At 34.5% G+C, this 23,131-nt stretch overlaps 1 protein-coding gene across 13 annotated transcripts in view; it reads left to right on the forward strand.

The window, feature by feature from the left end:
• The window catches only part of NLGN1 (neuroligin 1), a 1,017,320-nt gene that overhangs the window by 481,691 nt on the left and 512,498 nt on the right, over nucleotides 1–23,131 (forward strand). For 7 of the 13 annotated variants that reach the window (XM_056806783.1, XM_056806784.1, XM_007501938.3 and 4 more), the window contains 1 exon segment: nucleotides 23,029–23,088. The exons of the other annotated variants lie outside the window; for them this stretch is intronic. In XM_056806783.1, coding sequence (XP_056662761.1) covers nucleotides 23,029–23,088 — 60 coding nt within the window. 13 annotated transcript variants of the gene reach the window in all.

The following is a 23,131-nucleotide window of genomic DNA, read 5'->3' on the forward strand; positions in this document are numbered from 1 at the left end:
AATGATAGGCTCTGTGACTATTGACAAGATGACCATTGAATCATTCAGTTTTCCTAAAAGTAAACATGAAGGGACATAACGTCAGTATTCTAAGGCATATTTCCAATTCTTTCTCCTTTTATCCATTCATCAGTTTTAGAGTGAGTACCGTTTTTCCCAATTATTTTGATAGTTCAAGGAATGTAAGAAGCTCCTTTAGGCAGGTGTTATTTCCTCTTTTTTGTCTTTGTATTATTAATATGTAGGAAAATAACCCCTAAAAGGAATTTATTGTATAAAATATTCCTTTTTTTCTTTTCCACGTTCTTCTGGTGAGGGTCATTATCCTATCATTTTTTCATGTTTAATAAATCAAATTTTTGTTGCTATATTGGTCCTAGAAATACCTATTAAGAGGAAATTAATAAAAAAAATGGTAACAAGATTACATAAAAAGGGTCTTATTAAGGCATTTTGCTACAAACACCCAAAGAATAAACATTTGAGGGCTTATTTCAAATACATTTAACATATTTTATTTAGTATGTTTTTACTTTAAATGGAATCTAGAAAACCTGTATTCAAAACCTACCTCCATCAAAAACAAGCTGTGTGGATGTGGACAAATCTCTTAGCCCCTCAGATGACTAATTTCTAAATCTAAAAACTACAGATTCATGACGCATCGTTAGAATTTCCTCACTAGGACAAAATCAGAGGCTTGTATGGATAAACCAAACCAAAATAAAAATTGCCTAAATTATAGCAAAGTACCTAACAAAATCTGATGTATATTTCTGGGGAAATATACAGCAAATGATAATAAAGTTAGGTGAATTCCAAATGGGTTGAATGGTAGAACCAGAGGAATAGACACTATTCATTTCTTGCCAGTTTGGAAAGAGATCCCTAATAGTATGTCAGAATTCTGCTTATTCCTGTACTGTTTCTCGTCTGTTCAATGATTCTGATTAAAGCATTATCAGTAGTATGTGTATCCAATTTACAGATTACAGAAAGCTAAGTGGGATAATAAAAATGCCAATTGATATAGGCAAGATCCAACTAATAGTCGAGAACACTGCCCCATATCTAGCGTGATGACATTTAATAGGAATAAATGTAAAAAATGTAAAAAAATACTTGAGTTCAGATAAGCAACTTGATCATTTAATGCAAAAATTGGAAAAAAATAGCTTTGTGGATTTTAATGAACTATAATATAAGTACTATATGAGTTAGGACTATGTCATGGCAGTCACAACAAAACAAAAACAACTATGGCGATGATAGTCTCCAAGAGTGAAGCGTAGTGTCCAGGACCAAGAATATGATAGTTTCATTTTCTACATACTCTGCCTTGAACAGAAAAATAGGAGATAATGGTTCCATTTTGTTATGCCTGCCTCTAACCACACCTAGAGAAGAGGATGTGATTCTGTAACAGTCAAGAAAAGAGCACCCAAGACGATGGTAACCAGTGAAGGACCTTGAGCTCACAGTATGTGAGATCAAGTTGAAAGAGAACATGTAGAAAAGACATAATTTCCTTGTATGTGTATGTGTTTAACTTTACATATTAAGGAAGATCTTTAGTTTTTCCATCCTATTCCCATTTTCTCATCTCTAGGAAGTATCTGAGGCCAGATTTATCCCAAGGACCTCCTGTCTCCAGGTCTGACTCTCTATCACTCATATTTATATTCTTGATGATTTCTTGGAACAAATAATTATAGCCACAATTCCTGAAGTAATTTTTCCCTTTGAAAAGAAAACCAAAGATTAGTAATAAAATATATTTGCATCAAATTCATCACAGATATTATTTCAAGATAGTAATATCAATTGAGTTCAGGAAGAACAACTTCTGTGGTTTTTGTTGATGATTAAGTAGGGTACCAGAAACATGGTAGCTTTTGGAAAATGACCTGCTAATTGGAGTTTCTTTAAGAGTAGTGATAGTAGTGTTGGGAAGGGTGGTTGGCAAGGGGATATTTAGCACAAGTTCACCTTCCTTGGAATGATTTGTTTGGTGCAATTGACTCATGAGAATTAAATGGAATTGTCTCACCACAAAAATTTAGGTGAGAGTTACACTGAGACATTCTTTAAGGAAAAGAAGAGTCTGTTCAAAGGATACATTTCACAATGCCTAAGGGTTTTTTTAGCCTTAGTAAACCAGAAAGTTTACATCACAAAGGAGCTAAAGATGGCCCCTGTGGCTATCAATCTGAAGAGTTGGCTGATCCTTACTTCCTGAGGCCAAATAGTAGCCAAGAAGACAATCCTTAAGTGATATTCTTGAGTGTGAATCTTGTCTGGCATTGGAATAGGTTATATCTTCTCTCAGGCACCACTGCTGTCTCTTCTCTGGAAGACACACACACACACACACACACACACACACACACACACACACACACACACACACACACCAGAAGTGATAGAAGCAGGAAGGGGAAAGAGAGAGAAGACAGAGACAGAAACAGAGACAGAGACATAGCTAAAGAGAGAAAATTTGGTATTTTGTACCCTTGCTTTACACCAGGTTCAGAATCCATTGCTTCTTAGCAGCAGCAAGGCTGACATTACTTTGGACCATTGAGTTAGTCTCTTGGTTTTTTGTTTTTTGCTTTTTTTTTAGTTTTTTGCATCTTCTGCTACTTTCTCTCCATACAGATTCTATAACACTCACCTGTCTTTATTTCCCCTTACTCAGATGTTTCCATATCACTTTTATGTCTTTCTCTGTTCTTTGGACGTATTCCATTCCACTCCTTAATTTTCTTTTAATATTGTACTTTTCTAAATTCCTTATGATTGATTTAAGCTTCTTCTGCTATAGATCAGTTTGTGCTTTTGAATCTGGTCTTCAGGTCTACTCAAATAGGAGGGAGCTGAATGATAAAGACTTTTATTCTTTTGCAGTGTTCATGATAATAAAGTGGACCCCAAAGGCCTTGGCATATAATCATTGTTTAGTGAATGCTAAATCAAAGATGAATGCACTATTTCAAGACATAGATTACTTCTTGACTTTCCAGCATAATATCTCTAAGTGTGCAGGTCAAGACAATATTGATCTTCTGAATTTCAGCAGGCAATTATTTTGGAAACTCTGATCTCATTTCTTAGTGCTTCTGAAAAGTTCCTTCAGTGACTATTAAAGTGTTTTTTTTGGGGGGGTGGGGAGGAGTATAACCTTTCATTTGTTTCTATTAGTGTAACCCAGTTTACTAGACTATTTTTAAGAATGTATTCCTTCTTATCTCTAATTTCTTCAATTTTATTGCACCCTTATATTTCTAACACTTGTAGTGAAGGCCAAGTTTATTTGATAGCAATGCTCTGTTTTAGTGAGATACTATTTATTTCCTTAGAAGATAGAGTCTTTTATCTTTTTTTACATTAAAATTTTTATTTCCTCCCAATTATGTATAAAAAAAGTTAACATTTATTTTTTTAAAGTTTTGAATCTCAAATTTTCCCTCCTTCTCACCTTCCCCTCCCCAAGATGGCAAGCAATTTCATATAGATTTTACATGTACAATATATAAAACTTTTCCCCATATTGGTCATTTTGTAGAAGAGGAAGAAGGAAAAAGAGAAGTGAGAGAGAGGAGAGATATCACATGAAGCAAATTATTCCAACCTTGGAATCCATTAGCTTAAATTAGCATCCTAGTTCTGAAGAATTTATTTAATTTTTGACTCTAATAACAATACTTTAACTTTGCTGGGATTATATTTCTTATGTAATAATCTTAATAAAATTCTGAAAATGTTCACAGATTACATGTTGATACATTTTTAGTAATCCTAACATTTTACAATCTACATTAGATCCCTGTCTCCTACCTCTCCCTCCTTCCCAGGACTGCAGATAATATTATATAGGTTGGACATTCTTCAACTTAACTCCTCAAGGATTTCCTATTTGGAAAAAAATATCCTAAATTAATTAATTAGATAAAATTTAAAAAAAAAGAATTTCTTACTTGTAGTCATAATGTCAACACATTTCAAAGATAGACCTTAAACCCAGGTGTTCCAAAGTCACTTCTCTATCCACCATGCCATAGGTGTTTCTCAAAACAGCGTATATGAAAAATTCATGGTGGTGAATAATATCTAGTCCAATTAGAAAAGAATCTGTGTACGATATGGCACTTGATCTGAAGCCTGCATGGTACTAGGGATTCTAATGAGTGAAGATGAAAAGTGAGAGTGTTTTAGGCAGAGGGTACAATCTATAACAAATTACAGAGATAGGGAGATGGAACATTCTGTTTGGGAACTGGGAAGGTGGGCTCTTTGGCTGAAACATAGTGTATATGGGACATTGTAGTGGGAAATATGTCTATAAAATGAGTTAGAGGCAAAAGTAGTCTAATTTTGATAATTATTGTTATTAAAATCCTAAAGCAAAATGATTTTGATGAAGCTATTCTTAATCTACTCAGTTCACATGGAGATACTTTATAACATAGTCTTTAGAGTAGTAATTTTACCTAGTAGAACACTAGATTTATAGAGGAAAAACATGATTGATTTACCTGGCTAATGATCTTAAAGGCAGATAATAAATAATAGTAAAGATTTCTAAGGTTTTTATAGTGCTTTATTTAAGGTTTGCAAAGCATTTCAAATATTATTTCATTTGATTATCAAAAGAACCTCATGAGGCAGATGCAATTTATTATTCCCATTTTTGCATATGAGGAAACTGAGGCTGAGAGGTTTGGTAACTTGAACACAGTCATGTATCAGAGGCAGAATTTGAATTTAGCTCTTCTTGCCTCGAAGTTCAGTACTCCATCCACTGAGCCACTATAAAGAACAGAGCTCAGGTTAAAACTCTAGCCCTCTATCTCTAAATCCAGTAACTTTACCAAATATCAAATCATTGGGTTATAGAAATCTGCCTAAGACATCATGTCTGTGGGGAATAGAAAATGGCAAAGGAAGAATGGAGAGATATTAAAAAAGAGAATTCAAATAATTTGCTACTGAGATGTAGGAAGAACAAATCAGAATTAAATATGGTTAGGAGCCTGGGTGATTGAGAATATGAGAATACCATTAATAGGAATAGAGAACTCATGCCATAGAAGAGCTTTGGGGTGGGAGTGTGCTGGACAGCAAGACTTATAAGAAGTTTATTTTTATGCGTCTTAAATTTGATGAAACAAGAGAGGATGCAACTGATAGAGTTCATTTTGAGGCCCGCAGAGGAGGTAAATACTGTAAAATCTTCCTTATTGGTCATGTTCAGCTTTAAATCAAGTTAGAATCCTCTAGGGGTCAAGAAAAAGCCTGCAGAGCTTGGATCTAATGCTTTCAGTAGAGAGATTATCCTTAAGTCACAGTACAGAGAGATTCTAGGAAACATGTGAAACTCTGCAACAAACTATCCCCAAGTTCCCTGGAGGCTCCCAGCTTTCTTTTCTTTTCCATCTCAATCCCTATGATGAAACAATTGCTTTTTCGATTTTTCTGTTTCTGCAATACTCTTCTCTCCCTGTTCTTTTGGACTCTTGTGGAATAATCTGGGATTGCAAAGTTATAGGCATAGAGGCAAGGGTTCACAATCTGTTCACCATAGACTATGGTGAAAAGGATCAAATTATGCTATTGTAATGGCACAATTCTACAAAATGGGAATAATATTGTCTTTCACTGCCTACTTCATAGGGTTGTCATGAGAGGAGAAACAGCTGGTAAAGTTTAAAATGCTCCAGCAACATTTTCTATGATTATTTTCCCCTTCTACTAATGGTGATGCTAATTATAATAATGTATGTTTATTTTTTAGGAGAACCAAGTCCAAGCAAAAAAAAAAATTCTTTAGACAAACAATTGAGTGAGAGAAGCACTTACCTCATAGCTGAATCAAGATTTAGTGCCATGTATAAATTGTGCACACATGCCCTGCCCTCTTTGCATTTACCTTAAATATGGGCACCATCTCAGCTGCTTTGGTGACATAGGAGTGTTTCCCAGAAGACATAGACTGGCCAGTGATGTCCCAAGGAATAACCTTTCATTACAGTCACATTTTAACTGACACAAAGGATGCTGTGAGGCTTAATTTGAAGCACTCAGGGATATCTGAATGGATGTAAAAAAGGAATGAGGACAAAAGATAAAGGATCCATTGGGACCCAGGGCATTAAGGAGGCAAGAATCCAACTGGGACATCACCCTGATAGAAAGGAAAAAAAAAGAGTAAGCATGGAATAATAATTCACGACTTAATCATTCAGCTTCTAGAAAAGGGGAATGGCAAAAATACAAAGCAACGGGAAAAATGGAGGTAGACCTGAAATCTGATATCCAGAAAAGAGAAATCATGTGTCAAGATAGAGTCTAGCCTGCCATCTCCAATATTTCTTGGAATAATCCAGGAGTGGGAAATTATTCTAATTACACATGAGTCCATCCATCTCTTAATTAAAAATTCATTATATATATATTTTAAAATCATTATATAATATATAGTATATATTTTAAAAATCATTATATGTAATATAAAAGATTATACATAAATATTAAAAAGTGGGGGTGTGATTATTCACTTGACAAAGGCATATATTTAAATATATTATTCCACTGGATCCTTTTACAATCCCTGGGAGTAAAGATGAGAGCATTACTATCCCCATTTTTAGATGAGACTAGTAAGAATCCGAGATCTTAAGCAATTTGCCCATGTTTACACAGTTAGTAGATAGCATAAGAAAGGTTTGAACCCAGTTTATCCTAACTTCAAATCCAGCTACACTACATAAAGAGATTTTTATTTTTTTTAATTTCTCCCAAAAGGCACTGATAAAATGGCAGTAGCTAAATATGAGAGTTGCTTATGTTGTCTTTGATGAATTTGGACTCTGACAAAAAGCAGCTTGATTTGGAGCATGCTATTTGCCTAAAGGAACAGAAGAAAACTGAGTGAAGGGGGAAGAATCGATAATTCTCAGGCTTCTTATCCCATATTGATTCTTGTAATCCAGCAACCATTAGCCACTTGACAGATAAGCCTCTTTTAAGATGGCTTGTTTATATTTTAAAAATCAAATACTTTAATTTTGCTCATGGGGTTCCCAAATGCATTCATTCAACATCGACTTCCGCCACTTTTGAGTTTTCCTTTCTTCCTTCAAAGTCATTCTTAACCTCCCCATATTCAAGTCAGCTTGTGTTAGCAGCAGCTTCTTTGAATATAATCCAGAAAAGGACATCGTTTTCAGATGGTTTTGCACAACAGTCTCATATCTAATGTACAGAAAACCCAAATATCCCTCTTGAAGAATATTGGAAAGATCCAGAAAAAGGTGCTTTGTATATTCATTTTTTTAAAAAAGCAGAAGCTTTCCTTTTGGAGTGTATCATTTTTATCCTTTTCTGGAAAATTCTGGTATTGTCATCAGCTAGAGTATTAGAAATGCCAACTTGTCCCAAACCTGTCAACTCTCACCCTAATGAGGACTATTAGAATAGAAATCAAGAAATATGGTGACATTCTTTTTAAAAATATTCTACATTAAAAAACCCATATATTCTGAATACCGAGACCTGACAAGCAACTCACAGTTTTTATTGGTATTGTCTTTTTCCTGGTAAATAGCTTCCCTTGTATATTAGTCAATGAAAAAGTAGGAAATGATATTTTTTAAATGAGACCATTTTGAATTTTTTCTTCACTATAATGATTCTATGTAAAAATACATGTTTTTATCTATGATGTCCCTGCTTTCTACTTTACTAGAAGAGAAAAACCCATGGATTTTAGTCAGTTTATTTAAGTCTTTTGCATCACCATATACCAAATGAGGAAATGTATACAGCTCAACTCAGAAAAAAATGATTCCGTTCAATAAGATTTCAATCCAATGGGTACCGATTCTGTTTGAGGTACTCAGACAGTGCTCTCCTGATACAAAGAACAAAACCAAATGCTTCATGACCTCAAAGAGTTTACATTCTTTCTGGGAAAAAAGTCTCCTATAGTTCTTCTAGCACCTTCCCACAGGGCAATCTTTTTTTAATTTTAGAAGAATTTAGCTATGGGGTTTTAATGTATAGCAGAGAAGTATACATCGATACTTTGTGAAATTTGTCATTTCAGACTGTATCCTTTAACTAAAAATATTCATACTCCTGTGACCTCCATTCTGGTTTTCTTCCCATCTATCTGACTACACAGGTCCATAGTAAGTGGTAGATAAATGCTTATTGATTTCACGTGACCATTCCTCCTGTCTCCTTTGTTGATCATTATCTGTGGTCTGCATCTTAATTGTAAACTTAATCTCTGGTCCCTTTTCCTTTCTCCGAATCTTTCTTTGTCACTGTTTGTCTCTATCTGTCTCTGTCTAGTTCTTTCTCTTTCTGTCTCTTCCCATGATTTTTTTTTCTTTCTTGCCCATAGCAGGGCATTGGTCTTAGTCATGAGGAATTATGGATGCTGAGAGATGGATATACATGTTACGAAAGACTTAAGTACCCTACAATTTGCAGCCTAACCAGTATTTGATACCATACACTGCTGAAAACCATTACTATATATTTTATCAGTATTTTATCAGTTCATATACCTTCAATGATCATTTCTATACTAGTGAATACTAGTAAATATCACAAGCCCTAGTTTCTTTCCTGAGATCCAGTACTGTGTGAGCACTAACCTGTTGGCCACTTTCAGTTAGATGTTCAGTAGGTGTCTCAAACTCAACATACTCCAAATTAACTCATCACCCTTCGTGTTGCCTTCTTTATTCATGAGTATAGCTTTTAAGAAGTCAGGAACTGTGGTCCAATGAAGAGTATGAGGATGAAGTAGGGAAAACTCACAGGGTCAAGGTAGAGATTGTTACTGGACTTTAGATATAACCTCTGCATTTTACAGGGAAACCCAAGACTCAGAGATAATAAGTAACTTTACAAATATCACCTGTAAGAGGCAGACCCAAGATTTGAAACCTCAATGTTCTAGCTTAAAGACAAGCTCACTTTTCACTGAATCATACTGCCTATCCCTAAATATGTTCTGAATAATGCCATGCATACATATATATATATACACAAGCATGCACATATATAATCTAAATTATAATTGTACATTTAGAATAATTATACATCTGTCTATATGTTTATCTTCTAAATCTTTTTGTGTAGTTATTTCCATCACTCTATATGAAGCTATTAAACTATATTAAGATTTTTGGCATTCCTTTTATATGCATGTTTTATATGTATCAAACATATATATGTAGCATAGATGTGAATATCTAGAAATGATTTAATTTCTATTTTTTCCAAAATTTTACTGAGGTCAATAGACAATTAATTGGGCAAATATAATAGTATTAAAGTCCAATGAAATGTTGGCATGGTTTTAAAAAAATTGGAAGAAAATCAAATTTCTAAACTAAACTAAAATGCTATCATTTTGTAAGACCAAATAGTGAAAAGGTATCAGATGGGAAGTCAGGAGATATGAATTATATTTGACCGCTGGCTTAGAACCCTCAGAATTTTCATTTGTAAACCAAGGGGACTGGATAAATTGATTCCATGTTGGATTTTATTTTAGCCCTATTAGATGTGCTCAGCCCCTTTTGTATTAGAAAGTGAAATATATTAAACAGAATACATGACACATCATAAAATAAAAGGTGCCAAAATATAATATAAGAATTATGTCATAATAAAGTCATAGTCTCTTAGACCTGGAATTGGCTATGAAAGGTTATAGACTCCTTCCAATATTCGTTTTCAACCAGGTCCATTTAAATTAGTCTAGACCTCCAGGGAAATGGCCGAAATGTCCCTAATGCCCCAAATACATGACTTAAGCATCCTCACTGTAAGGGGATTTTATCTTCTATCTACTAACAATTCTTAACTCTGAAAATTGAGGTTTTAATTTTTTGTACAAGTTTAGCTCTGTACACACATTTCAGAAATGCAAAGTAGTTCAAACGTAGTTGATATATTAAGGAATATTTTGAGCATAAGATGAATTTCAAGAAACAGTGAGAATGCAGAAAACTCCCGTATTTCACAATAACTCTTAGCTTTAATCTGATATCCCCTTGCACACGCAAACTTTCAGGTTTTGTTAAGGTATCATGCCAAATTTATTTTATATCGTCTGAAGCAATAGAAACCATGGGTTGTGGAGGAGGATTGGTTTGTGCCACTTTTGTCCCCTTTCTCCAGGTTGAGCAACAATCCAAGGCCATGGATGCTGTCACAATTCCTTGTAGTACTCATATATTTCTTAAACATATAAACTATGCTATTCAATTGTTTTCAATCATGTGACTCTATTTGCAGTTTTCTTGGGAAAGATACTGGAATAGTTTGCCATTTCCTTTTTCAGTTTGTTTTACAGATGAGGAAACTGAGTCAAACAGAGTTAAATAACTTTCCCAGCTTTATACAATTGTCCAAAGACAGATTTGAACTCAGTAGGATGAGTCTTTCTGACTTGAGGACCAGCATTCTATCTGCTGTACCACCTAACTGCTATTTTTTTTATTATATTAACTTATTTTTTTAATGTGTCATTTGTGAAGTCTTGAAGTCTGTCACCTCTAAACCCACTTTCCTCATTAGCTATGTGGTCTTTAACTGCATGATTGTGCAATTAACATGCTTGCTGTTTTGGGGAACACATACATCACACGACAGCAGAACTATCTATTTATGATTAGCCCTCATCATGTTTAAATATTATTTCCTTTCCTATTAAAAACTTTATATGATAATTTTCATTGACTTTACCATTGGCTTCTTCTACAGTGTCTTTGTGATTAGGCACTACAGCTCAAGCACTGAATCCAAAAACCATTCATTAAATGCCTACTCTGTGCCAAGTCCCTTGCTGCGTCCTGGGTATACAAAGATAGAAATAAAAATAGTCCCTGCCTTCATTTACCCAAAGAATTAGGAAAATGAAAGGGAGAAAAAATACTCTTCACTGTCGGAAGTGAGATGAAGAGGAAAAGGATTATGAGAAACAGAGATCTGGCAAAAGGGCTCAATTCTCACAGGGAGCAGATGGCAGGTCAAGATCAGAGAATGCCGAGTAGTATGGAATGGAGAGTTCACAAAAAGAAGCCCTTTGAAATAAGGCTTGGAAGGTGAGTGGGATTCAGGACTTAGAAGTCCTTAAATAGAAAAACTAGCAGCTGATAGGCAGTTAGGTGGCACCATGGAGAGAGTACTGGACCTGGAGTCAGGGAAACTCATCTTTTGGGGTTCAAAGAAAACAATAAATTTAGTTATTTTGCTGTTAGACTACCTAGAAACATGACCACTTGGGGAAAGGATGTCAACATTGTATACAAACATATACATTTTCATAGAAGAATATAGATATGTCTATAATTCTATATCTATTTTAATATAATTTTATATATAAAATAAATATAATATTTATATATATTTTAATAATATATATAAATATAATAAAACAATATTATAATAATATAAACATATTTACATATTGAAGTATATATTGAATTGAATATATGTAGAATATATATTTATAAATATAGACACATAGTTATATGTACATTGCTATAGTTATAGGGTGCAGATGGAGGGAAAGAGGGAAAAGGAGAAAGAGATGATAGAGTTAGGGGTAGGTGAATGGATAGATGAATGGATGGATTTTAGATGGACAGAGAGATAGATGATAAGCAATTAGAGGGATAGAATGAAAAAAATACTTTTAAAAACACTATATAGATATTAGCTAGGTTGTACAGTTAGATAGAGTATCAAGGTTGGAATCAGGAAGATTGAGCTCCCAGAGTTCAAATTTAACCTCTGGCACTTACTGGCTGTGTGGTCCTGGGCAACTCATTTCACCTTGCTTGCCTCAGATTACTCATCTATCAAATGAACTGGAGAAGAAAATGAAAAACCATTCCAATATCTACCCCCCAAAAAGCCCCACATGCAGTCAGGAAGAGTGAGATACAACTGAAAAATGACTGAACAAGAAAAGTTTTATCCCCCCCATTTTCACCCTATTTGAGAATGTCGACACTTCTCAGCACCCTTAGAGATTAACTAGTCAAATCACCCAGATTTTGTTGTTGTTATTGTTTTTCATTGAGGAACTTCAAGCTCTCTGGGTTGATGTGATTAAGTCAAGGTCATGATTACGATGTCAGGATCTCAACTCCCATTTTCTGTCACCTTAGTCCTGTCTCATATAGGGGAAAACAGTGTGGATGAAAAAGTGTGCATGGATGGAAATTACAGAGACCAGTTAAGGAAGAAGGAAATGGACATTTATTAGAGTTCTGCTATGTGCCAGACACTGTGCCTTACAAATATCATCTCATTTAATACTATAAAATTGATCTAAGAGATACTGAAGATACAAATTTGAAAAGAAATTTACTATGCAGTCTCCTATGAGTAGGTTTTACTTGATAATGGATGAAATGCCCAAGAGATTAGTATGTTTACATGGTCATAACAGATCAAGTTAGAATCACAGAGAAGGGACCTCGGAGACCATCTTGTCTAATCTAATGATTTAAAGATGGGTAAACTGAGGCTAATGCAAATCTGGACTCTTCTGTTATCACACAGATAATTTTGACAGACCCTATCTAATACCCTACATCTAATAACTATAGCAATGTACGTATAACTATGTGTCTATATTTATAAATATATATTCTATATATATTCAATTCAATATATACTTCAATATGTAAATATGTTCATATTATTATAATATTATTTTATTATATTTATTATATATTATTAATATATAAATATTATTGTATTTATTATATATAATTATATTAAAATAGATATAGAATTATAGACATATCTATATTCTTCTATGAAAATGTATATACTTCTAAAAGAGTGGACTGTGTTGCCTTTAGGAATTTAATTAAACTAAAAGTTGATTGTTTCATCAGTATGTCAAAGATACACTTAGTGGTCAAGGCAAGTCTTAACGCTGTAGAATGCCATCATAATAAATGATCATTTATTGAGTACATACTATGTAGTCACCTATTAAGGCATGCATATAAACCCCAGAGATATAAAGATATAAAAAGGTATAATGAAAACCAAAACCCATGGCTTCTGGCTACAAAGAGTTTACATTCTCATGAGTGAGAAGCAATACAAATAGATGAAGATTTCTTTCCTGGGGTTCTGTAAACTAATGAAATCAGTTTTGGAAAAACAATCTGACATATATTTTTCTTAAAATCAATCTCCAAACATACTCCTTCCCCCACTCTCATTTGTTAAAATAAAAACATTTTGAGGATCTCTTGATTTTTTTGGTGTCAGTCACTTTGTAAATAAGCTAACCTGAAAACAACAACAACAACAACAACAACAACAAAACAATACCTCTTTGGAACAAAGGCTAAACCTTGAATGGGAGAGATCTAGTCTGCCACCAAACTTTTACTTGCCTTGTAATGTCTGTGAAAACTGATCCTCAGCTGACCTGTCCTTCACAGGCAATGATGAGATGGCACAAGAAGGTGGCTAGGAGAGAATAGATTGATTTCTTGGGGTAAGTTTCCATGAAGTAGAGTGGGATAAAATTTCAATGTTATGTCAACCTCCTAACAACTTCTCTTGGGAAGCCACTTTATAAATTCCCAATATAACTGCTGGAGAGGTGCTATCTCCAGGAGAAAGATCACCCGTGCCAAGACAAAGATCTCATGCTCATACTTAGGAAGTTAAAGAAAACAATGGACAATCTGAACTTTCCATTCCCAGGGAATATCCCTCTGGGAATAAACTAAAGATCAATCAGTGTTTGTGTGTGTATATATCTTTTCTGGCTGGCTGTTTGGACTGTTGGGATGGGAAAATGATGCATTAAAGTTGCTTGACAGAGAATTCATTTGTGCACGCCACAGAGGGGGAAAAAGTGATACTAACAAATTAGCGATAAAAGGATGTACATTGTGTCCTCCTTTTACTTCTAGCGAATGACCCTATCCTGTTCTATCCCATTCTCTAGTATTGATTTCTATTCCCAAATAAGAAACAGACAAGTATAATTGATACCTCATATTTCAACTGGACGGGATGGATTGAATATCTGATTTCTAAATAAAAGGAGTGTTAGTTTGGTCTTATCACTAAAGTTCTGGACTTGGAATCTGCAAGACTTGGGTTTAATTTCCATCTCCAATAATTAGTCTGGGCAAATGATTTCCCATCTTTGGATCTTGGCTTCTTCCTCGATAGAATGAGATTGGATAAGATGATGATCTGTAAGATTCTTACTAACTCTAAATTTGTCATCCAATTATTCCTTTGTCCATGCCCCCCATTTGGCATCCTCTATATCCAGCTATTATAAAGCCCACTTTCCATCATTCTCTTGCAATTAGCTGATTGACAGATTCTCCACCCATAAGTGCATATTTCATAAATTCAGACTCTCCACTTAATTTCTTTTCATGAATTTGCAGAAGTCAGTTATCCACCAATGAAGGACTAGACTAAGTAATGGAGGGGTCAGTGTTACACATGGTCTATCACTTCAATAGAGATCTTTTGTTTTTATATACAGTATTGCATGTAGCAAAGTTATATAAAGGGATAAAATATTTTATTTTTATGCAAAATGTTCTTCCTCTGTGAGAAAAAACCTTTCTCCTTCCTCTTCTCTAAAAGTACTTATCCACTTACACATTGTGACTGTTTATTGTCAGTCTTATAACTATCTGAATCAGTCAATCAACATTTATTAAGTATATACTGTGTTCCAGGCTCTGGGCTAGGTATGGAGTATTTCCAAACAAAGAAAATATCTGTCTTTAAAGCACTTAAATTCTGTTGGAGGAGACAGCTTACATGGATTTAAATATATATGAGGTAAACAGAAAAAGAGGTCAAATAAATATGTTAAGTTCAGATCCTATAATTGGTACATTGTGATTTTCCTAAATCTCAGGTCAGAAGATGCTATTCGCCTTCTCAATAGGCTCCAAAGACTCCCTACTACCTCTAGGAACACAGAAAGAGTCCTTTATTGGGCATTTAAATCTCTCCTTAATCTTGGCCCCTTTCTATCTTTTTTACATTCTATTTCCCTCCATGCTGATCCAGTCATACCGGCCAACTGATGGTCCTTCCACAATATAGTCGATCTTCAATTTCCATGCCCTTGCACTCTATGCCCCTTGTCCTTAAATCTCTCTCTCTCTCTCTCTCTCTCTCTCTCTCTCTCTCTCTCTCTCTCTCTCTCTCTCTCCCCTCACCTATAAGAAAGTAAGAATCTGAGGCCAGATTTGAAAGTGGGAAAAAGTATTTTCCTGATTCCAGGTCCAGCACTCTATCCATTGTACCAGCTAGCTGCCCTTGCCCATGGAAAACACTTAAGAAATTCATCGATGCTTTCTGCAAACAAAAGTTCAGATGCATCTATGCACTATGGATGCATGATTCTGTTTTTTTTCCCTTATTATCCAACATATAAACTTAGGCATTCCATAGCCTCTCCATATCCACATCCAAAGAAAAGAACCATTTCAAAAGTTTTCTAACCATATTGTAAATTATCACAAAGTTTTTTGTGATTCGTCTTAACCGTATCCAATCATCTCAAGGTTTACTTCTTATGTTCCATTTTAAAGGATTGCATTTTACTTTGATTTGAGCACCATGCATGTTAATTAAATCTTTCTACCACTTGTAAAAAAAAAAAGAATTATAATCAACTCCAGTAGAAATGGGAAGTTGATGACTTTTTATAACACTAATTTCTTCATTTCCATTTGTATAACTAGTGATTTTCACTCTTAGGAAGGTTTTAAGTAGTATAAATTCAATAATATAGAATGAATATGGATTATTGCAGACCTTTTACTTTCAATCATATTTGTATCCTCAAGGGACACATATTTTGGTGACAGGAAATAGAGATATCAACAGATTTCAAATAAGTAAAATTCAATGGCTTGGTAATGAGCCAGGGCGCCTTTAGGCTTTGCATCTGTAGAGGCTAATTCCATAAAGTCAATGTATTTTAATGTCACTCCAAGTGGCAGGATGAGGGAAAGAGGGAGCTAAAATACAATCATTGCATTATTGTTCTTGTCTAAAACTTATCATGCCCTAACGTCATGCTACGTGTTACTCAAAACCTGGAACCAGACTTTCTCCAATCATGTTCCCAGTTTGAAAATCTTAATTCAGTTCCAGTAACACGGCAAATCCCCGAAAAAAATATTTAGCCCTCATCCAATTGCTTCCAACTAGCTACAGTAATACCCTTTAAATTTGCCAATTCTGTGGAAATTGGCTTAGGGATTCCATAAAGTCCAGAACCATGTACCTCAGTGGCCGCAGGGGTAAGTGAGGGGTGTGGGGAAAAGGGATTGAAAGATCATTAATGGAGGCTTTCCATCCACAACATTATAACTCTTTGGAGCCTGAAGCCCTCAGTAATCCTGAGCGTTTCAAAGACTCATTCCAGGGAAAAGGACACATTTCTCATGACCAGCTTCCCTAGTCAGGCACTAATAATACCCCCAACCTCCTTGCCTTTTGCAGATATGTATGACACAAAGTAAGGATAATTTGGGCAGAATTGAGCCCATAATGAAGGGATTTATAATCAGTTATAATGTATTTGAGAGCAAAACTATATTAGCCTTTCATCAAAGGCAATGATAAAAAGCCATGCTAATATGGGTAGATAGTAATTATTTCAGAGGACATAATTATTCTCCAGCTAAGTACAGAGGAATGCTGATATCTTCATTATTCCTCCTTTAAGAACATATATACATATATATACACATATATTCAAAATATATAAACACATATATATATACACATGTACATATACTTGTAAACTTATATGTGTACATACATGTATATTTATGTGTAAATATATACTATAGCCAAATTAGGAAATGGAAGATTGCCTTGAGTGTCCTGTGTATACTAGTCAGTCTCTCTTAAAATAGGGAGGGCTGTGAGTTGTGATTATGCTAATGTAAAAGGAAGTATTTTGGATTTGATTGAAAATAGTGCTTATACTTTGGACTTTCCTTTACGTGAATATTTGTACCTCCTGCTTTTCCAATATGGTGACTCTTGGTTGTCTGGAACAAAGAAGAAATATAACTGCCATGGGATAGCTAATAAGAATAATGAGGGTGCCCTTTTGGGAACTTAGGATTCCAGAGAGTCTACACAGAGAACAAACCCTTTCTTCCCTAAGTTTTTGGAAGTCACATCAGCTGTGGATTTTGAGAAGTTTCAGATATCCACTTAAATTACCAGTATTGAAAATGTCTCATTGGAAGTTGAAGATGAGTGTGAAGATCCTGTAGAAGAGTTTTGGTTATTTAGTAGTTTATTAGTTCTATGTGAAGGGTAATTTTCTAAACTTTGTGTAGAATAGTATTTCTCAAATAAAGGATTCTGGGATCACTAATAAAATTCTATTGTCTTTCCTCCCTGATCCCTCATGCTGATAACCAGCACAAAAGATATGTAGAAATATGGGGGAAGAGAAAGAAAGGGAATATTTTTATTGTATTTATGACCCTTTCAATAATTAAAAACATTCTGGTGATGAACCTTATTTGTAAAAGCAATTGATTTATCAACAGTTATTTATTAGACACCTGCTCTGTGCCAGACATTGCAATATTGACGATGAATTTCTATTATAGCGATGTAAAAGTCTCTAGAGAAAAAATGCAGTTGTATTAGTTCCACAAATCAGCATCTTTTTTCATCTAGCATCAACATCCCACTCCTCTCATGCCAGGATAAGTTCTATTAATTTTATGAATGAGAGTTATCATTGGAAAACTCCTGATTCCATCTTTGACCTCGTTTCTCACATATTTCAGCCATGCGTCTTTTTCATTTCTCCTGGTCCTCTGCTTCTCCTTTTGCCACTTCTTTCCACCAAATAATCTCAGAGTCACTTATGTTAATGATTTTCCAGGAAAGAAGAGTCTGTACATTCTGAGGTATATGATACTCTCTGAGAAGTCAGCAGACAAGACTGAAGCACTGAACAGTGCTATGTATTTATTTATTATTTTATTTTATTGATTAATTAAGAAAATGTTTCCATAGTTACATCATTCATGTTCTTTCTTTCCCCTCCTTCCACCCCTCTCCTGTAGCCAACGCACAATTCCACTGGGTTTTACATGTGTCATTGATCAAGACCCATTTCCATATTATTGATATTTGCACTAGCATGATCGTTTAGAGTCTATATTTCCCAATCATATCCCCATTGACACATGTGATCAAGAAGTTGTTTTTCTTCTATGTTTCCACTCCCACAGTTCTTTCTCTGGATGTGGATAGCATCTTTCTCAAAAGTCCCTCAGAAATGTCTTGGGTCATTGCATAGTGAACAGTGCTTTTAGTTGAAAAGCAGGAAGGGTTGGAGTTGCTGTTGAACCAATGGGGGGGGGGAAGGAAGGGTGGAGGCATTTTGAAAATGGAAACAAAAAGAATAGAATAGAATCTTAGAGTTTGCTTTTTTAATATTACTCATATCTGTGATCTACATGTCTCTTACATGGAATAAGGAAATTCAAGCCTAGTTTCCCAAAGTCTAAAGGGATGGTTTCACTTTTGGCACCATATACCTGGCACCTAACACAGTGTCTGACACACCAGGAGTCACTTAATCAATGCTTTTCAAAATGTTTAATAGAATTTAAGTACAATGAAGACTTATCTACATTGAATGAATGTCTTTTCCCAGTTTCCAAACTTAGTTTTGTGTGAATTTAATATAAGATCTTTCCTTTAAAAAAGGGAAAGTTTTAAGGAGCCCCAGCCTTTGATTAAGCACCCATATCTCCAATGGGAGGACTGGTCAGAGGGCTTGTGGCATCTTGGAAGATGCTTCCCTCTAGTCTTCTGTGACTCCTGGCATCCATAAGACTGACCTGGATGGAAGTCAAGTCTGTCCAACTGAAAGAACCCAGAAAGAGTGAAGTTACTATTATTATAAGAGAGAGAACTGAGTTAGCTCCAGGACTTTTTGGCTCTTAGAGCCTAGTCTGGAGACATGGAAGGCTTTGTCTAGGGAGTACCGTGTGACCCTTTTGACTTTTCCTGGTGACTAGCAAATGGAGACATGAGTGGTAAACTCAGATTAGGTAGGCACAGTCAAGTGACTCTACCTCTATCTCCAACTCCAACTTTTACTATCTAATCAATAATTTATAAATTAATATATAGTCTTCAGATAATTTTCCTAACAGTTTTGGGATAAGGGTATGTGGCTTCTTATTTCCAAAAACATAAATATATAATTATATGAATGTCTGCATATACATATGCTTCTCTCTATATATAATTGACATGAACAGAATCAATACAACAAGGATAAGAAGGGACTTGGAATAAAATCATTGCATTCAATATATCTAATAAAAATCCAATATCCAAGGTATATAGAGAATTTACATAAATACATGAGACCAAAACCTTTTCCTTAATGGATAAGTGGATATGGATAATATAGATAAGTGGAAAGTAAACCTTTGGAATGATTAGTTGTGATGATGACCTAGGGAATTTGGGTTCTAGAAGTAACAGCTGTACTCAGAATTATTCTATTTTGCCAGCAGATATAAGGTATTTTTTCTTGCCCTTACTTGGAAAGAGGATGCAGTGGTTGGGTTAATTTAAGGTAATTGGTTCTGCCATCATATCTTCCCATGGGAAAATAGGTCTTCTTATGGTACATAAACAGAGCTAGAGAGGTCTTGAATTATGTGTGGAGTATGGGTAGAGGAACATGTTGCAGTGCTGATTTCACTGCTCCAACATTTCTTAACTCATCAAAACCAATGTTTCTATTAATATATAGAGGGTTCCTAATGAGTCCTTATTCCCAAATCACAATGAGTTGAATCCCTATGGTTGCTTCAACATTTTCCAAGGAAGACAATCATATGATCATCCATCTTGGATGCTGTAGGATGAAAATTAAACAAGACTCTTCTTTCCCCAATGCCCATTAGGTCAAGAGCCATGCCCAACATGGAAGGGATGACTTGAACTCAAGACCTGGCCCTTTTTGTATGTGACAGCAAATAGAAATGAAGTGATAATCCTGCAGCACTACCTTGAGGTGGAAAATGTTATTGTTTCTTTATATAGTTAGTCTGCATGATATTTTTGGTTTTTTTTTCTGAAGAATTTACTTGAAATAATAAATATAATAACTCCTAGTCAGAAATGATTTGCAGCATGCATTTCATTAACAAGTAAAGAGTCAGATCATCAGGCAATATTATTCATATTATAAGGATGCAGGAATTAGACAACGAATTGGTATTTGAGGCTCTATATTTCGAGTACTTTCAATGCTCTAAGTAGCATTTATGAAAGAAAGATGCTAAAAGAAAAGGTTTATACTGGAAAGCAGTTTGGTGGATATTAGACTTACCACCACATCATGTACCATATCCTGCAATATATGAAAATGGATTTATGACATGATGATTAAGAGATCATGCCATAGAAAAGGAAAGAGAAGAAAAGAAAAGAAAATCAGGTTAGCTTTTTTTTTCCCAATTATGGCTCTTCTTAACCAAACAAGGGAAAGAGGAAATCACAAAACATAAGCTAAATATTTTTGACTATATGAAACTGAAAAGCTTCTGTATATTATGAATCAACACAAATAGGAGAAGAAGGCAAGTGGTCAGTTGGGAAAAAAAATCAAATACTGTTTTTGCACCAAATATCTCAAAGAGTCTGATTACCAAAATATGTAAGGAACCCACAGGATATTCAGAGCATAAAAAATGTTCCTTAATGGATAAATGGTCAAAGAATATGAACAAACACGTTGACAGAGAATTGCAAGCAATGAAAATAAAGTTTTCAAGATTTCTCATATTTATGAATGTCCTTTAAAACTAGAGTTATCTTCCAGATGTAACTCTGAAACAGAGATTGAGCACAGATTCCCTCAGTATCTAGAAAATAAAGCAGTCTTTTCCATGATGCCAAAGTTGTACTCCAGAAATGTTATAAAACAATCACAAAGAAAGTCTTTGTACTTGTGTAGGATTGTAATATAGAGAAGTAAATTACAGTGATATTTACTCATTATAGAAAATGGAAATTTCTAATGTGGAAAAATCAAGAATCCTTGAACTGTATGTGTCAACTTTACTCTGTTCTAAGTCTTTTGAAGCATTTGGGATAAAAAAGAAATGATGATAGAACAAGACAAGAAAATGACATGAAGTTTCACTGGATAGAGGGTCACTTTTTTCCTAGATAATTCCAGTGAATGGGCATGATCCCTTTCAGATGAAATAATAAAATTCTCTCATTGGATGTATGATGAGTAGTGATAATTCCAGTAGAGAAGAATTGGAAGGACTTTCAAACCCTCCCAACAGATGACATTATAGAATTATTTTAATCTATTTACACTTAAGTAATGTGTCTTTGCTTCCAACTAATATCTTTGAATAGATTTCTGAGCTATTGAAAAATTTCTGTCAAATCTATGTAATAGCAAATATATTATGTGCTCATTGTTTTTCCCCCTTCAGTTTCCAGCAATGTAGATTTTCTTTAAGAATGGAGTTTCCAGCTTTAGCCCTGAGTTACACACATGTACAATATCAGCAGGAATGACTAGAAACTTCAAGCCAAAATGTTGAATTGATCTTCTCTATTGAGCGTGCTGAGTTAATGCCTGCTTCTTGTCTATGTGCATCGCATATACTGACACATCTTTCATTGTTTCTTTTCTCCACCACCCCTGCCCCACTTCTTTTTCTTATGATTGTTATTTTATGCATGGCAAAATTCTTGCTTATGTCTTTGTGGTTGGCTGCCTTTGGAAATGGAGAGTCTTGTGCTTGTAATGGTTTCCTTTTGCATGTGTATTACTGACTGTCATTTAAACACAACGTCTATGGAAACAGAAAGAGAAGATGGGGTTCCAACGGCTTCTTTGTGTTCGAAGGATGTTTAAAAAAAACTACTATAGTTATTCTTCTCATGGCCTTTGACTTCCTTTTTCCTATTCTGCTCGAGACCAGCAAATTATTATCATTATTATTATTATTATTGTTCGATGTAATAAAACATGTAGGAAACATTCCCACTGTTATTAATGGAACTATTCTCCTAAAACATGATCCTATTATAACTAACTATTCTGGCCATGAAATCGTATTAAGGCTTAATTCCATTATGTCACTAAATTGATTAGTAGACATTAGCCCTGCCTCAGCAGGCCCATTGAGAGAGAAACTCTGACTTCCATTGACTCTACCTTTTTGCCTTGCTTAAGCATAAGCCTTCTTTTGCTAATAAACCTGTCAAGGGTAGCCAGAGGTTGCAAAAATCCTGAATCAACAGTTTCATTTAAAGGAGAACATGTGGGAAAGTTTTTTTTTAATTGAAAAGTCTTAGAAAAAATGGGTTTTATATTTAAAAAAAAACTGTTAGAACTCTAAATGCAAATGATATTACCAAAAGAAAAAAAGATGTCAAATTATTTTAGGACCTGCTACTATGATTTTGCAATTTTTTCTTAAAAATTATATTGACTTATTTTGTTTATTGTTTTCACCAATTTAAATTCAATGAGATTGCTGAGTAAATTAAGATGGCAGCTAATAAAACTGTTTTCTATTTTTAAATGTGGTGGGTATTCTTTTAGAAAACATATTCTTTTGCTTGTAACTTGATCTCCATTCCCTGATATGTTTTTTGTTTTAGGGAAAAGAGAAAAACACTAAACAAACACTATTGATAATACTTTAGATATTCTGGGGATTGTGGGTACTTTTTTTTCTTTAAACAGAAATTGATTATCTAAGCTAATTAATTCCCTAAGTTTTTTGGTTGCTGTTATTGGGGTTTTGTCTTTGTTTTTGTTTTTTGGAATCACCCTTGGTAGTTTTAGTATTTAAAAATAGTATTGCCCCTCCCATTCAGTCTTGTATATTCTTGAATTATCTTTTTTCCTCCATTTTTCTCCATTCTCAATCCTAGGTCCCCTTACAAAGAAACAGACAGATGATTTAGGGGATAATGACGGAGCTGAAGATGAAGGTATTTTTTTTTTGCCGCCAGATCTGATTTGCATGATGAGGCC

Source organism: Monodelphis domestica, chromosome 8 (genome assembly GCF_027887165.1).
Source record: "Monodelphis domestica isolate mMonDom1 chromosome 8, mMonDom1.pri, whole genome shotgun sequence".
Taxonomy (NCBI): domain Eukaryota; kingdom Metazoa; phylum Chordata; class Mammalia; order Didelphimorphia; family Didelphidae; genus Monodelphis; species Monodelphis domestica.